Consider the following 16,001-nt stretch of genomic DNA (forward strand, 5'->3'; position numbering starts at 1 on the left):
ACCTTTGCCCTAAAATTGTTACTACTTACAGCTTAGTTAAATTAAAGAACATTCAACACAAGAGAGTATAGACAGGCCTACGACAGATATGTGCTGATTTACGCCTACTGGCCTGTGGGGGCAGCATCGGCTGCGTTAGGGACAAATAGCAAAATAAACGGGCACGAAGAAACGTCTCCCGCGTATTTTGACTGTTGTCCTTTTCGCACTAGAAGATGTGAGATTTTAGTTTATACTGCAGGTTTGTTTTATTATTACCAGAGGATTTAAAAAGATGGCAAGTCTGAGTCAGGAGCTAAAGCGCTGGGCTGTTGAGGAACTTGAGTTGCCAGCAGCCAGACTCCCGGATGACGGATATATGAAGACGTTAGTGAGTTAGCATTAATTCTAGCATTAATCCTCATCAACGATTTTAGATTGATCATGTGTTTACGTTTTATCTAGGTTGTGTGTTGGTCCTGGAGCTTCCATTTGGAAGTATATCACACAACATGTTTATAAAGAAAGGTGAGCTCTCAAGGTTTTACAATCTGTAATGCTTTCTACGTGTTTTGCAATGTACTTTTTCTGGTTATACAATATTCCTTTGACATAAATTATATCTTACAGGAACGTTCGAGTCATGAGGGGGAATATTCAGTGGTATCCTTTAAGTTTTCTGACAATGTGATGTGTTAATATGCATATATGTGTATATTTTGTGCAGGGTTGTTATTGCTGATTAAACCAAAACTATTAAAATTCGTTTTCGTTAATTAGTAACGAGAAAGCGTTACTAAAATGATAATATATAAACAAACCCCAATAAATACTATAATCGTATATTAATAATATTAAAATAACATGATTTTATGAGGCCCACCACAATTTATATATTTTTACTGTGTTGTGTCAAAATGTTGAAAATCAAGCTGCTACTTTATTACTTGCTAAATTGTGGTTGTGTGAGCTGTGGCATTGTTCCTTGACCATATAAATTCTAAGGTACAAAGTTTTACAAGATAAAGAGGTAAAGAAAAGTACTTAATTGCAATTTGTTATGGTGCTTCTATAAGGATTCATAAGATGATTATTCTTTGTAGCTTAAACAGTTGAAAAATCAGAATAAAGATGCGAGAAGGCATGAGCTTCAGAGAGAGATTGATGCCCTTCAGACTGAACTCAGTCAACTGGACACAAAGATCAGTAGAGTGGAGGATCAACTTGCTACTGAAGGTGAATGTTCTTATTCTATCTTTCTGTTCATCTTCATGCTCTTTTATACTACCTATACTACAGACTATGTGGAGGGAAAAAAGGATTTAAGTCATCAAATCTTAACTGTTTACGGTTTATTATCCATTTTAAAAATGCTAATCAGATTATGGAATGGTATTTTATGTTGTTGTTACTAATATCTTCTCCTGTTGCTGAGCAGAGAAGAACGTGAACAGGAACTGGGAGGACTTCATGGAGAGCAGGCACAGACAGATCCTGTTAGATTCTTTCAGGGAGCGCTGCTCTGAGGAGAGGAACGTACTGTTAGAGGACACGCACGTGATTGGCACTCAGCGGCATGCCCTGGAAGAGCTGTCCAAGTGAGCCACCTTCAGACTGTCATATTTCTATTGCAGCTTTCTCAAAAACTGATTAGATAATGTGTTAAAGCTGCTGTGTGCCATATTTTGATGCTGTGTGCATCTTTGTCCTTTGCTGAATAAAAGCATTAATTTCTTGTATATGACTTAAATCACATTATTTTTCTAATTGTCCAGGAAAGCAGAGGTGAAGCTGGTGTTTGGGCCATCTGACAGTTCAGATAGTGAAGCCGGAGCAGATCCATTGGTTTTAGTAAGCATTGCTGTATTTAATGGTGTTTGTGATGCACACTGTAACATTATAATTATAGCTACTTTTTGGCTTCTTATCATTACTGATGTGAGTTTTAATTCTGAAATTCAAAAATTCTACTTTTGAATGGCCTTCATTTGAGAAAGGTAGGTGGTATAGTTATAAAATCTTTAACTAAATTTTCACTTGGGGCCTAATTGGATCATTTTAATCAGTCAAACTCCAACTGACCACTTAATTAAACCACTCATCCTTCCACTAATTGTAACTCATGAAATACTATTTTTGTCTCATTTCAGAAAGATATGAGAGAGCTCTGCAGTGAGAGGGTTCTCTTCTTCCAGGGCCTGCTAGAGAGTGAACTAAACTTGAATTCGTCCACTGAGTAAGACGCACAGGCCTTTGATGCTGATATTGTAGATAGAAGAGCTTTAGCAACTTTTGCCTTGTTGATACTAATTAATTTGTTTTTCATCCAGATTTACCCATGAACAAAGGAAAGCAGTGATCCAGCACTGGACGAGTGCAGTGGAGGTAGATGAAGACACTCATTTCGGGAGGATGCATGTTTGTTTCTGTGTCTGCATGCATTTTGTTCTGCACAACAACAACTTATGAGAACCTCAATATGTTTCATTTTCAGAACGTTCTACGCTCTCATCCTCCAAACCAAGTTCTTTCAGCTCTGCAAGCCTTGACCTCCAGACAGCAGGTGGCGTTAGAAGAGAAGATTGCAGCTTTGAATGTGGAGCGTGACGTTTCGGATCTAGGGTATGTTTTTACATTAAAATGTATTTTATCAAAATCCACTATAATTAATGATGTTATTGAATCGATTATTGCTTATTACTGAGGTATTTGCACTCAATGCAGGTTTCGTTATGAAAGCGATCACCTAATAGATGTGTCGGCTGAGCAGAAAGAGGAGTTGACACCTGTCCGCAGTCTATTACAGGTGATGTATTGAGAGGGTAATCTTACTGCATTGAACACACTTTCTCTTGTGGGTCAGATTGTATTTGTGTGTTTTGCGAACAGTCTGCCTGGGAGGAGGTGGAGCAGAGTTATTTTGAACTGGCACAGACTCGCAAGAGATGTGGGCAGCTAGAGACCGAACTCATGGCTTTGATGAGAAAAGCAGAGACGGCACACGGATCAGACCCAGTGTGCAGGTGAAAATTAATATATTTACTTTTGAACTGGTAAAGTCAATAACTATTAGTAACTATTACTTTTTATAATTGCTTGTTGAATTCCTTGGGGAAAAAAAAATAAAAAAATAAATAAATATATATATATTAGAGCTGTCAAACGATTAATTGAATCCAAAATAATAGTTTTTGATTACATAATATATATGTGTGTACTGTGTATGTTTATTAGGTATATATAAATAAACACATACATGTATATATTAAAGAAAAATAAGTTATGTTTTAAATATATTTATATATAATATAAATTATTTTATTATTTCTATGTAATATTTTCGAAATATATACTGTGTGTTTATTTATATATACATAATAATTATACACAGTACACACATATATATTATGTAAACAAAAACTTTTATTTTGGATGTGATTAATCGTTTGACAGAACGATTTTATTTTTATGTATATATATATATATATATATATATATATATATATATATATATATATATAACTAAAAATAGTATATTAAAAATAATATTGTGTATAATATGGGTATAATATAAAATTTGTAATACAAACGAGTTTTGTCCTGTTTGTGAGCAGGTGTGTGTTTGAGTTAGAGATGGAGGGAGTAAAGCAGTCAGCAGTTAGAGACAACATCAGAGAGCAGTGTGCTCAGCTACAGCTCCAGGCCAGAGAGGGCCAGGATGCCATCAGAACCCTGCAGACCCAGTGGCAAAGTGTCATGGACTTCAGACAGCTTGTGGTGTGTAATTGTATTTATTCCTAACAAAAGACTGCTAATTCATAGTCTGGAGTTAAGTGTGTTTTTTTTCTCTGTGTAGGACAGAAGACAAGAGCAGATACGGCGCCTGATCAAGGGAAACTCCACTGTGAAGACAGAGTTAACCCGTGTCCATGCAGAGGTATCGTCTCATGCAATACGTTCTTTAGTCTTCAGTGTCACATGATCCTTTAGAAATCATTCTAATATGCTAATTTAGTGCTGAAGAAATTTATTTTAAATCAGACAAAGTTTTGAATGGTAATTTGTATGTATTTATATGTACAATAAACCTTGTTTATTATTTTTTCCAGGTTGGGCAGTTTGTTCAAGAAAAGCTCAATCCTCAATTTGGCTGTGTGATTAAAACCAGCAGTGAACTGCGCAACTCTGTGTCGCAAGGGGCCAAGCACTTCAGCTGTGTAGCACTGGTTGCACTCAATCGCAGGGTCATGAAGGGGTCAGCAAATCTACCTAAATCCTTTTTTTTCCCCTTCGGTGCCTTTGTACAAGATACCATGCCTAGCATTTTCAGTTGTTTTGCAACATGAAGTCAAAGGCTGAAGATTTTGAACGTTTTCTTAGTTAAAATTTGCACATTAATATTGCATTATCACCGTATCATTGGATAAAATAAATTAATCATTCTCTGAAGCTTAATATCTGTGCTGTGACCTAGTCTTTTGTTTTTAATCAGCAGAGGGCGGAAAACACCAGCAGCTCAGCTTTCCATCCACTGGATACAGTCCCCAGCTTTCCACAATCTCTGTCAAAGTCTTTCATTTCCCATGTATATGGTGAGATGCTCACTTACTGTCTGTTAAAACCCTTCAATTGTTCCTCACCTTTCTGAGAGGCATTTCAATTAATAGCTCATCAAGCACCAGTTAGTAAGTCCATTGTTTTAACACATACCGTAAGCATAAATTTTCTAATAATTGTTCATATCATATGCAGATTAAATATAGTGGTGGCCAAAATGATTAGAACACTAGTATTTTCATGAGCTAAAAAAAATGGTTTAAAGTCAGTTATTTGTATGTTTTGCTGTAGTGTGTCAGTAGGAAATATCAGTTTACATTTCCAAACGTTCATTTTCCCATCAACTGTAATAATCCAGAGAGATTTTTGTTTGCACAAGGAGTCTGACAACAGCCCGTGCTCCACACAGAGATCTGATCTGATCATCATCCAGTCTGTCTGGAATGACATGAAGAAACAGAGCAAACTGAGGCAGACTAAATCCAGAAGAACTGTGGCAACGTCTCCGAGATGCTTCAAGAGACCTACCTGAAAAACTATGTGCAAGTGCATCTAGGGCAAAAGCTGCTTTAAACGCAGGATGATCACACCAAATGTTGAATTAATTTAGTTAACAGAAGTTAATTGATAAAGAAAATCTATTTATGACATTATTTTTGACAGCATCCTCATTTTACAGCATTTTTACACAAGTGCCTAAAACTTAACAGTACTGTAGCTTTGCAGGAAGGTTTCTTGAAGCATCTTGGAGACATTGCCACAGTTCTTCTGGATTTAGTCTGTCTCAGTTTGTTCTGTTTCTTCATGTCATTCCAGACAGACTGGATGATGATGAGATCAGATCTCTGTGGAGCACTGGCTGTTGTCAAAATCTCACTGGATTATTACAATTAATGACAAAATGAATGTTTGGAATTGTAAACACACTACAGCAAAAGATAGAAATGCCTGATTTAAAACCATTTTTAGCTGGTGAAAATACTAGTGTTCTAATAATTTTGGCCACCACTGTATGTTTGTCAAAGATCGACAGTATCCATATCAAGCTTTTGTTTTTTTTTAACCTGAAACATAGTAAAAACTGATGGCAGGAGTCTTGTCTGTCTTTGCCAGGCTCCAGAAGAGCTGTGGTCTCAAGCTGCAGTGTTAAGGCTGGAATTAAGAAATCTGCGCAAGCTTCTTCAGCTTTTCTCAGAGTCATCATCAGACCTGCAGAAGCTGACCGCACAGCTACCATCGCCTGATCAGCAGAGTATGTCATTTAAGGCAATTTTTTAAAACTTGGATCACTCTTTTTGACCTGCTTTTTTCCCCCAAATCATTTTTTGTGTGTGTGGTAAGAGCCTAGATTCCTTGCTATGAGAGAATGCTCTTTTAATGTCTGTTTCAGCTTTGGTGCAGCGTGTGAAGATGGTAGATGAAGAGATTCTGCAGACGTTGCTCCCAAGGGCCCGTGAGCTCACAAAGAGGTGCTCAAAAGGCCTGCTTTACACGGACCAAGTGAAGACTACCATTACACACTGGTAATACGCTAAAATGTTTCCAACACAGGCCCTTTGGAATAGTCAAGCCTCTTTTATTTTTATGGTGCTTTATACAAGAGATTGTTTCAAAGCAGCGATCCCAAACGGTGATTTTTAATCAAATTTAACACTAGGTTTGATTGTCTGTGCAGGTGGGAGCAGCCTGGACAGCTTGCCCTGCCAGAGATGCAGAGAGAGGGACTGACTTTCCAGCAGTGGCTTCAACGATGGAAACTGGCAACAAAGGAATCCTAACTTAGTTTTGCATTGGAGAGCAAAGTTTATGTTGGGCAACTTTATCTGTACATGATTTATATTTCACCTTTTCCAATTTACTCTTATTTTGCATTCCAAATAATCTGGGATTTAATAGGCTAACCTAGGATTTCTTACAGTTATTAACTTTTCTGCAACACAATCAGTTTGTGTTTGAGCATGCATTCTGTTCATAAAATTATTTTATGCACTTTTTCTGGATTTCTCAATAAATAATCTAATACGCTGGAATAAAGGTGCAGTTGTATGTTTTGTGGTGTCATAAATCTCCCTACTGAAGGTAGAAGTTACTAAGATGCAAAATGCATGTTCGTTTGCAGTATAGTACAGTATCCCCTTGTAGGAGCTTGTGTAATGAGACTGTTTATGAAATTCTCTTATGAATGGTAACGGTAATTCTACTGGGTTAGATCAAAAACTGATCTGTAAACAAGTAACTGTGATGACTGCCTATGCGCATCCAGCTCTTATTGATGTAATTTCAGTTCATTTCCTGTTTAAGAGATACTGCTGTAATGTATAATCGGAATGTTCTGTCCTGTGTAGCCTTTAAAAACTGATTCTGGTGTCAGGCTGTTTTCAAAGCTAATGAAACTAATAGACTATCGTTCAAAAGTCAGGGGTCATGTTTTGAGAGAAACCTTGATCACTAAGGTTGCATTTATTTGATCAAAAATACAATAAAACAGTAATATTGTGAAATACTAATAACTCAAGAATATATTTATTATCATTGTAGAAAACTGTTGGGCTGCTTGATGTTTTTGTGGAAATCGTGATCCTTTTTTTCAGTCTTAAAGTCACTTTTGACAAATTTATTGCATTCCTACTTAAAAGTATGTATGTTTGACCCGTTAGTTATTTGTGTGAGAGTAATTTATAGTCATTTCTGATTGACAATTTATTTTTTGCATGTTTTCATGATTTGATTATTTGCTTTGCCTCAACTCGCATCTCCCAGTTCCCAAATACTTTCAGTATTTGCAAAAATATTCAAACCTTGTAAAGATAATTTTGTCAAACCGCAAATTATACATGACAAAGCAAACAATTTTTTCAGGGTGTTTTATAATACTCAATATCAATTTTAAGCAACTGAAGTTAAAAACTGAATTTTCTTTCATATACATTTTTCACTCTCACAATCAAAAGATCACGCATTAGAATGCTTACAAATGATTCCAGAGGCAGCTGTGTCACAATGGCTAAATTTTTCTTTACACCCTGATTCAATGGCATTGTTTCTGGCTTAAGGCTTGGATAACATGTCATACATAAGACACTTCTCTGTAACCAAAAACAATCACACATAAAATCATGAACTGAACTGTACACATAAAAGTAAACATAACATTTGAACTTAAAATGAAATGTCGCGAGGAAAAAAAAAAGTGTTGTGGATGAGACAGTACATCTTTTGGTGTAGATCTTGGCCTTTTTTATGTCCAGTCTACCGCAAGTGATTAATGACGTAGATATGTTATAAAGACTCAATCTGCTTTAGCAGCCCAGTTATCGTATTCTGGTGAAGAGGTTTAAAACTGACACAGATTCCTGAAAGACGAAAAAAAATATTATAGATAATTAAATTGCGGACATGACCTATGAAAGAAAAGAGAAAATTACCTTTGTTGATCGTGTTTTACTAAATACATTCCAAAAACGCAGAGTTTCATCACCTGCACCAGTCACTATTGCCTCTCCATCAGGAGACATTGCCTTCAAGATAAAGAGATAATATCAGTAAACAGCATTCAAAAATACTATTACAATAAGAGTCAACTGTTAAAATAAAACAACAGAAGTTAAAGTACTAACCAGATAGAGCACCCTATACGAATGGCCAGTCAATTTGGCTACTTGAGTAAGTGAGGGGTATTTCCACACAAGGATCTGATTCTGAGAGTAACCATGTGTGCTGACCTGGAGGCATTGGAACATGCAATAAGAGTCACCATCATTCCTATTAGTCTATCTCTCCAGCTATAATCAACAAAAAAACCTCAACACTGAACATTTGATCAGTTGATCAAAATAAACGTACCAGTTCGTTGGTGTGTTTGGACCAGGCCAGGTTGCAGACTTGTGAGCCTGTGTCAATACACTGCAGTGGCTGTGCTGTGAGAGTGTTCCAGAAGCGGATGCAGCGGTCTGCTGTTCCCCCTCCGGAGGCCAGCAGCCCGTGTTGGTGAGGAGACCAGGCGATGGCCTTCACTGCGGCCAGGTGTTCTGTGTACTGCTGCATTGGTAACACGCTCGAGTGATTCCACACTAACAGCTGCAGGATCAATCATAGGAATGCTTTTAGAGATGCAGTTACCAAAAAAAGTGCTAATATATTTTAGTATACTGTAAATTTGGTAAATTATATACACAGCAGTCTGGTCACCTTGTTGTCATTTCCTCCAGAGGCCAGCAGCTGATGGTCAGTGCTCCACTTGAGTCCGCAGACCTCTTGTCTATGACCCTGCAGCCTGCGCTCTGACTGCAGAGGGGGCGTCCTGATATCTCTCTGAAGGATCATGCGGTCCCGGCTGCCTGATGACAGCTGATCTGCATTCCAGGCCAATGCACCTGAGGGCAGAATTCTCAGTTTTTATAACAGGTTTAACCTTATATCATTTTACTAGAATGGGAAGTACACCAGAAAGAAAATGTCAAAAATGGACTGAAACTATAAATCAGTCCAAGCAAGAGTAAACACGTTTGGGGACAGTAAAATTTTTTTGAAAGTGTAGATTTAAAAGAGCTCTACTTTTTTTTTGGTTGAATATATTTTAATATGTTATTTATTCCTGTGATGGCAAAAGCCGAATTTTAGGCAGCCATTATCCATTCTTTAGTGTCACATGATCCTTCATTCTAAGATGCTGATTTGGTATGAAACATTATTACCAATTTTGCTGCTTTTCATTTGAAACAGATTTTGTTTGTACTAAGGTCTGTAATGTCACTTTTTATAAAGGTTTTTAAAATGTCATTTTGTCAATTTACTGCATACCTGCTAAATAAAAGTATAAATTAAAAACTCGGTTACACTTTTTTAAAAGTGTCCTTGTTACAGTGTAATTATACATATAAGTACTGAATCATATTAATAACTACATGTACTTACTATATGGTTAGGATTAGGGTTACTTGTATGTAATTATGCATAATTTATTGTTATTATAATAGTAAGTACATTTAATGCGTAACAAGGATACCATAAAATAAAGTGTTACACATTTGACCAATGAATTTCAATATTTATCTATAATTTTCCATAAGGATTTTTTAAAATTCTTACCAACTCTTGCTGTGTGACCCTCCAAGGCAAACAGCTTTTTGCCGGCGGTAGCATCCCAAATTTGTACAAAGCCTTTGTGTGTACCCACAGCGACAATATTGCCCTATGAGAGAAGAATGGTCAGACCACAAAATCTAGAAAGCAATTTCAGTCATAAGCCCCTTTCACACTGCACGTTGGTCCCGGAAAATTGCCGGAGTGCCTTCTGTGTGAACGCAAACAAGTCCCAGGACTGATTCAGGGGATCGATCCCGGGTTGGTGACCTAGTAACATTGCCGGGTTCAGTCCCAGTTCAGTGTGAATGAACCAAAATCAAACAATCCCAGGATGATTCCCGGAACACATTACCCATGTATTTTCCGGAATCTCCGGAAAATACATGGGTAATGTGTTCCGGGAAAGAGGCTATAAAGTCTTAACTCACTCTCTCCGACCAGCCCACCGACGTGACTGAATCGCCCTCCACTGATAGGTCACATAGTCGCGTTACCTGCAGACAAAGCAAAGAAAAAACACACAGCTTAGTCCAAGTGTAAATACCCTTAGTCCACTGGGTATTTACTGCCTCTAAATTTGCATAAACAGCTAATGCATACTTGACTGGTGCAGGCACTCCAAAGGTAAACACAAGTCCCCAGTCCAACACTGAGCACATTTAAAGAGGACCAGTCCACTAAGTTGAGGTAGAAGTCATCTTGTAGCTCCGGTGCATCTAGCACCTTAAAAGGAATCTTGGAAATTTTGCGTGTAGGTTTTCTCGGCGACCGCAGCAACTTCTGGCTATAAACAAAAACATGCATGCAATTAAAACAATGTATTTTACTAATCAATCACATTTTTCTGGAGATGACTCAACTTACCTTTTGCTGCTAACAGGCGAGAGGGAGTATGGGGAAACACTGTTATCATCAGGTGTGGATCTTTTGGCACTGAGCGAATACTGCACATGCATAAAGTATGCGCTTAAAACACAGATCAAAACACTTATGTGGCATCAAATGAACAGATCAGTGGATAAGACAGACTTACACTAAAGAGGCTCCTCCTCTCGGGTGTGGAGGGCTGTAGTCGTCTATCTTCTGTTTGAGGATCCAGAACCTTCTCAATCCCAGCCCCAAGCAACTCATTCTTCAGCAGGGCAGAATACGCCAAGCCGTCCGCTGTCAGACAACACAGTAAACGAGGCAAATTAGAACAAAATAAGAGGGTTGAGTATCATATTTGAGAATCAAAAATGAGGTTCATTTAAAGCATAGTCTGTCTCTCTCCATAAAAAAGATACCATAATCAACACAATCCTCTTCACACTCACCTTTGCTAGTATCTGATGTTGCGTCTTTGGTTTTTTTATTCTGGCTTGGTGACTTTTCATTTTCCTGTAATACGAGTAAAGAAAAATGAACTTGACATTTCGCATTCCTTTTATTCATATCAAACGGAAGCTACATGGAGGCTCCATTACTAGTATTTAAAAAAAATATTCCACCCACATTTATTCTGTGGAAGTTGATGCTCCAGTTAGCTCCAGCTCGAGACGGTATGAATCTGTCACCATGCTTGCTTGGTGATGACAGCGGTGACTCGGGGGTGGGGGTCAGGTGACAGATCACATCTCTTACTTTCTGTATACAAAAAATAAGGATTCAGTTCAAATGAATACTCAGAAGTTGATTGATCTAAAAACATTTAAATTGCGTAAAAATATTTACATCAAATGAATACAATTTCAAGTCTGCAATACTCAAGATGACAGACTCACCATGGGGCTGGTGTTGTCATTCTGGACGTTGATCTGCCGCAGTAACCGGCGCTCATAGTCCTGATCCATGGATGTGATTCAGAAATCTGGGAATGTGGAGATCCAGGGGCACGGTGCCTAAAGTGCCTTCTTAATAGGAGAAACATTATTTTATGAGAAGGCTGCAACTGTGTTAAAGGTCTACACTTTTAGGTTCATTTGTCTGTTAACGATGCAAGACTCGTCAGCTGATGCGATCTGCTCAATACCCCATAAGCAGGTGTCAGAGAACAGCTGCTCAAATCGACAACTTCCAAACAATAGGCACATAGAGACAAGAATATGCTGGACTGCCATTCCTAATACATGACAAATTAATAAAAGACTTTAAATGCATTCGTTTGGTGGCCTAAACGACCAATGACAGCATATCTCAAGGTAAACTTTTTTTTATTGCCGATTAATGACTTTAAATGCTTCTTTACAAACAGGTAACGTTAAGACAAAATATCAGTAGAATGCCAGAAAGCAATTACCGCACAATTACTCTCGGTCCTTAATGAAGAGATACTGCATTCCTTTGTCAATACGGCTAACTATTAACACCAGTGTTCATTTATAGAGAATTACTTCATCAATGTAACGTTATATCAACTAAATCAAAGCTGTCTAAATATATATATTTATAAAACAATAGTATTGTCCAACACTGATTATTAGCATTTTGGTGTTTTACAATGGATTACTGAGCAGCTAGTTAGGCTAATTTGACCCCACAATTCATCGGACCTACCTTGACAACGATATTCGGCGAATTTATAATCCGATCAACAGAACCTTATCCAAAACAAACACGTCGAGTGTAATCCTTGAAAAAAAATGAGAATATATTGATAATTGATATAATCTACGCTGCTTCGATGCTGTTTGTAAATCGGGGCTGTTGTTATCGGTGGCACCGCAAGGAATCATGGGACTGAGTTAAACGCTGACGTCACGACATTTGAAACAAAACAAAAAAAACAAATGTTGCTGTGTTTTTAAAAGGTCAACGATTTTTTTTAATTAAAAGACTAACAAGTACCTAGCCTAAAGAAAGAAAGAAACTTCGCAAGGAATACACTAAATAATATAAGTGGCTGTTTAATTAAAAGAAAAGCTAAACTTATGTAAGCATGATTGATTGGAATGTTAGCAATGTTATTTTTAAATCATTAACAAAAGTTTAAGTCGTGATTACTGATGTATTTTGTCTCTAAAAAAATTGGAGTAAAATCTTTTTGCCCTTATGAATGTAACTGAGTAACACTTATAGTTTTAACAGAACCTAAATAAAGCACAAAATAACATATCAGTATAGCAGTGAAGCACTACTACTCAAATACTTTACATTTCTTGTGTATTTTTTATAATGCAACCTTATTTCCCGGTGTAACATTAATAGCTTCATACAAAAAAAAGAGGAAAGCGATAAGAGAAGATACGCTACGTACATCAAACTGTAAATTATTGAAAGCCATTGAGTTATGAAGTCAGTCATAAAATTGTGTTATATTTATATTTTCTTTTCCATTGTTCTAAAGTAAACTTTTACTTTGACAAGAACACAGGAGACCGGAAGTGGCTATCCTTGGCGCATGTTTGTTGTGCTTCTGTTCTATTTGATGATGAACAAACCTCACTAAATCACAAAAACAACACACTCCACTCGCACAAAATGCCACGTTCATACTTGAAAACAGACGAGGCGAGAGATGCTGCGGAGATGAAATATTTACTCGCATCCAAAATTAGGAGGCGAAAAGAAGAAATCCATAACTACATACTAGAAAGGAGAGCTGAAATTCACAAACGAATCAGATATCGAAGGCATCTTTTCCTTAATTACCGGAGCACGAGAACGGTAAACTATTATATCTGTATATGTTTACTAAGCATTTCTAAGACAGTAATGAGAAGAGTGCATATTAGTCAAGTCACTTTTATTTACATAGCGCTTTATGCTATACAGATGCTTTCAAAGCAGCTTCGCAGTAATAAACAGGAACATATCAATCAACGATGCAGACTAGTGTCAGTGCGGTCAACACATAAGTAAAGAGAATCAATTCCCTATTGCAGTAAGCTTTTTTTCTGTCAATGTTTTAGATACCATCACCAGATGAAGAAGACCTGCAAAATCTTGTCCCAATCCTTGCAGATCCAGACTGGTGGGAGAGAGTTGTGATGACAGAGTTTGGACCAGAAGACTGGCTTGACAAGTTCCACGTCACAAGAGACATCTTCCTTCTACTGAGCGCTAAACTCAAGCCTCAACTCGAGCAAGTGTATATAGAGCAAAGTGGACAGACCATTACACTGGAGAGATGTATTGCCATGGCCTTAATGCGTTTGTCCACCAGCACAGAATACTGCTTCTTAAGTGAACTCTTCGGTGTGCCCATCCCAGCTGTGTGTCAGTGTGTACGAGAGGTATGTGAAGCCATCATATTATTACTAAAACCCCTCTACATGCAGTTACCTGCAGATCATGAACTTGAAAAACATGCGGAGCAGTTTCATACTCTGTGGGGTTTTCCTCACTGCATTGGTGTCATCGACTCCCTTCACATCCCTGTTAAATCGCCCTCCACGGACACCCAGGATTGCTGGAACCCGAGAGGATGGCACTCTGTGGTGCTTCAGGGTGTGGTAAACGCACAAGGTACTTTCTGGGATGTTTGTTCCGGTTTTACAGGCAGCATGGATGACATGACCATCTTGCAGAGCTCAGAGCTGTGGACAATGGCAGAACAGGGAGGCTTCTGCTCTCAGCCACCCAAAGAACTGATGGGTCAACCGTTGGGATTTCTGCTGCTGGGGGATGTGGGTTATTCGCTTCAGACCTGGCTACTGAAGTGCTATTCTCCTTTGTCAAATCTAACACCGCAACAGCAAACCTTCAACGTCCAGCTGAACCACGGCCTTAAAGTCATTGAGAATGCCTTCCAGCGTCTTAAAGCACGATGGCAGTGTCTGCACAACAGAAATGACAGCAATGTTGACTTGGTATCCAAGATGGCTGTAGCTTGCTGTATCTTGCACAATATCTGTAACATGCATAACAGTCCGTTTAAAGAGGAGTGGGTTGAAGCACTCAGCCAGAATGAATGTCCACAGCCCACAGACGTGCCTACGGTCTATATAGATGATCCAAACGCAGAGGCAGTTCGTTCTCTGCTCTGTAGCTATTTTGAGCAAAAACAGCAGAGTAAAACACTTGATCCATCTCCAACAAGCAGCCCGTTTCTGCCTGTACCTGAGCCTCCTCAAGTGGATAGTGCTGGAACAGCACAGTTTGTGTATTAATCGAACATTTTATTAAGCCTGTTCATAGTTTATAGCTGCCATTTAAAGGTGCCATAGAATGAAAAACTGTCTTTACCCTGGCATATTTAAATAATAACAGTTCTGTACATGGAAATGACATACAGTGAGCCTCAAACACCATAGTTTCCTCCTTCATATGTAAATCTCGTGATTAAAAAAGACCACTGAAAAACAGGCGAATCAGAACATAACACCGACTGTGACGCAACAGTCGGGATCACTACGCCCCCAACATTTGCATAAACCCGCCCTTGTTCTAAGCCGGCCGAACCATCAGAAGCTCTGCAGGTATTGTAAATAAACAAGCGCGGACAACAGCGAAAATAACAAAATAAATGTTATGTTCCAGGCCGTGCAGGGGGTGTGAAGTGCAGGGATGGGTTGGTGTCTGTATTCAGAAAGGCACAGAAAGCAAATAACGCGAGCCACTAAAGGGACATGGTTAGCTCCTTGCTAGCGGTAGCCTGTTACAGTACATACGATTTCACTCTCAGTAAGGAGAGATGAGGATGATGGCGAATGACTTACAGATCCAGAGCACCACTGACAAGCATCTGATCTTGTGAAATGTGTGGTAAGTACTGTTGCTCCATAATGTAAACATAGTTTGTGTGATCGCGTCTCTTGAAAGGGAAACTATAACGCGATCGATGGATCGTTCAAAAGCAGTTTCAATGCCTCGCATATTAATAACGGCTCCCTGATGCCCGCGTTTTATATACAGTATAATTACCCGACGATATAACTGCGAGAGAAAGTATTTAAATATATATTTTCCTCCCTGTGCTTCCTTCTTGCTGATGAGCCGTACTGTGAAACAGCCAATCAGAGCAGAGCTCATTATTATTCATAATAAGCCAATAACAGACCGTTTCATTCTAGGGAGAAATCCTAGGGTTGTAAATGGACATGTAAAATCGTTTCTGGAGATTTTTTGCCCTTACCTAAGCCACATACCTTCTGTGTAGATATCAGAGAACAATTTAAAATACTGTATCAATGCATTCTATGGCACCTTTAATGCTTTGAAATTAAACATGGTAGAAAGTGTGTAAATTAATTGTATTTAAAACCTAGACCTGTAAGTAATGACTGTAAGATTATCTGTTTTATTCTATTTATTTTTTTTTATAAATGAGTGACTTATATAATTTGACTTGTTACATTTTATTTGATGTCTAATAGATCAGTATTGTTTAAATGTTAAGTTCAATGTGATTTTCTGTTTTTGTTGAAATAAATAAAAAGACTTATGGCAGTTTAATATGT

The 16,001-nt window shown here is 38.0% G+C and overlaps 3 protein-coding genes across 6 annotated transcripts; 2 read left to right on the forward strand and 1 right to left on the reverse strand.

The window, feature by feature from the left end:
• Positions 1-140: 140 nt before the first annotated feature.
• On the forward strand, positions 141-7,040 carry LOC306848716 (HAUS augmin-like complex subunit 5; the record flags this gene model as incomplete). Of its 3 annotated transcripts, XM_079383438.1 has the most annotated exons (19): positions 275-366; positions 445-507; positions 610-642; positions 985-1,009; positions 1,083-1,215; positions 1,418-1,577; positions 1,755-1,830; positions 2,130-2,215; positions 2,310-2,364; positions 2,474-2,601; positions 2,704-2,785; positions 2,869-3,002; positions 3,594-3,756; positions 3,836-3,916; positions 4,089-4,234; positions 4,475-4,571; positions 5,650-5,788; positions 5,927-6,059; positions 6,212-7,034. In XM_079383438.1, the coding sequence occupies 19 exons, from the start codon at positions 275-277 to the stop codon at positions 6,312-6,314; spliced, it is 1,929 nt and encodes a 642-aa protein (XP_079239564.1). In that variant the 3' UTR covers positions 6,315-7,034. The 3 variants fall into 3 exon arrangements, with proteins under 3 accessions (XP_079239565.1, XP_079239566.1, XP_079239564.1); XM_079383439.1 differs by lacking the exon at positions 985-1,009 and having other exon boundaries at positions 141-366; positions 610-671; positions 6,212-7,040; XM_079383440.1 differs by lacking the exon at positions 985-1,009 and having other exon boundaries at positions 160-370; positions 610-671.
• Positions 6,968-12,346, reverse strand: LOC306848717 (fizzy-related protein homolog). 2 transcript variants are annotated; one of them, XM_079383441.1, is made up of 14 exons: positions 12,157-12,346; positions 11,385-11,513; positions 11,116-11,247; positions 10,938-11,001; positions 10,655-10,785; positions 10,486-10,565; positions 10,222-10,405; positions 10,050-10,115; positions 9,625-9,727; positions 8,725-8,909; positions 8,380-8,613; positions 8,154-8,258; positions 7,962-8,054; positions 6,968-7,889 (listed from the first exon to the last, which is right to left on the reverse strand). In XM_079383441.1, the coding sequence occupies exons 2-14, from the start codon at positions 11,451-11,453 to the stop codon at positions 7,848-7,850; spliced, it is 1,488 nt and encodes a 495-aa protein (XP_079239567.1). In that variant the 5' UTR covers positions 11,454-11,513; positions 12,157-12,346; the 3' UTR covers positions 6,968-7,847. The 2 variants fall into 2 exon arrangements, with proteins under 2 accessions (XP_079239567.1, XP_079239568.1); XM_079383442.1 differs by having other exon boundaries at positions 11,385-11,510; positions 12,157-12,222.
• A 631-nt stretch (positions 12,347-12,977) lies between these two features.
• On the forward strand, positions 12,978-15,994 carry LOC306847772 (putative nuclease HARBI1). The gene is made up of 2 exons (XM_079381918.1): positions 12,978-13,266; positions 13,512-15,994. The coding sequence occupies exons 1-2, from the start codon at positions 13,081-13,083 to the stop codon at positions 14,709-14,711; spliced, it is 1,386 nt and encodes a 461-aa protein (XP_079238044.1). The 5' UTR covers positions 12,978-13,080; the 3' UTR covers positions 14,712-15,994.
• Positions 15,995-16,001: the final 7 nt, after the last annotated feature.

Source organism: Barbus barbus (assembly GCF_936440315.1).
Source record: "Barbus barbus genome assembly, chromosome: 28".
In the NCBI taxonomy this organism is placed as follows: domain Eukaryota; kingdom Metazoa; phylum Chordata; class Actinopteri; order Cypriniformes; family Cyprinidae; genus Barbus; species Barbus barbus.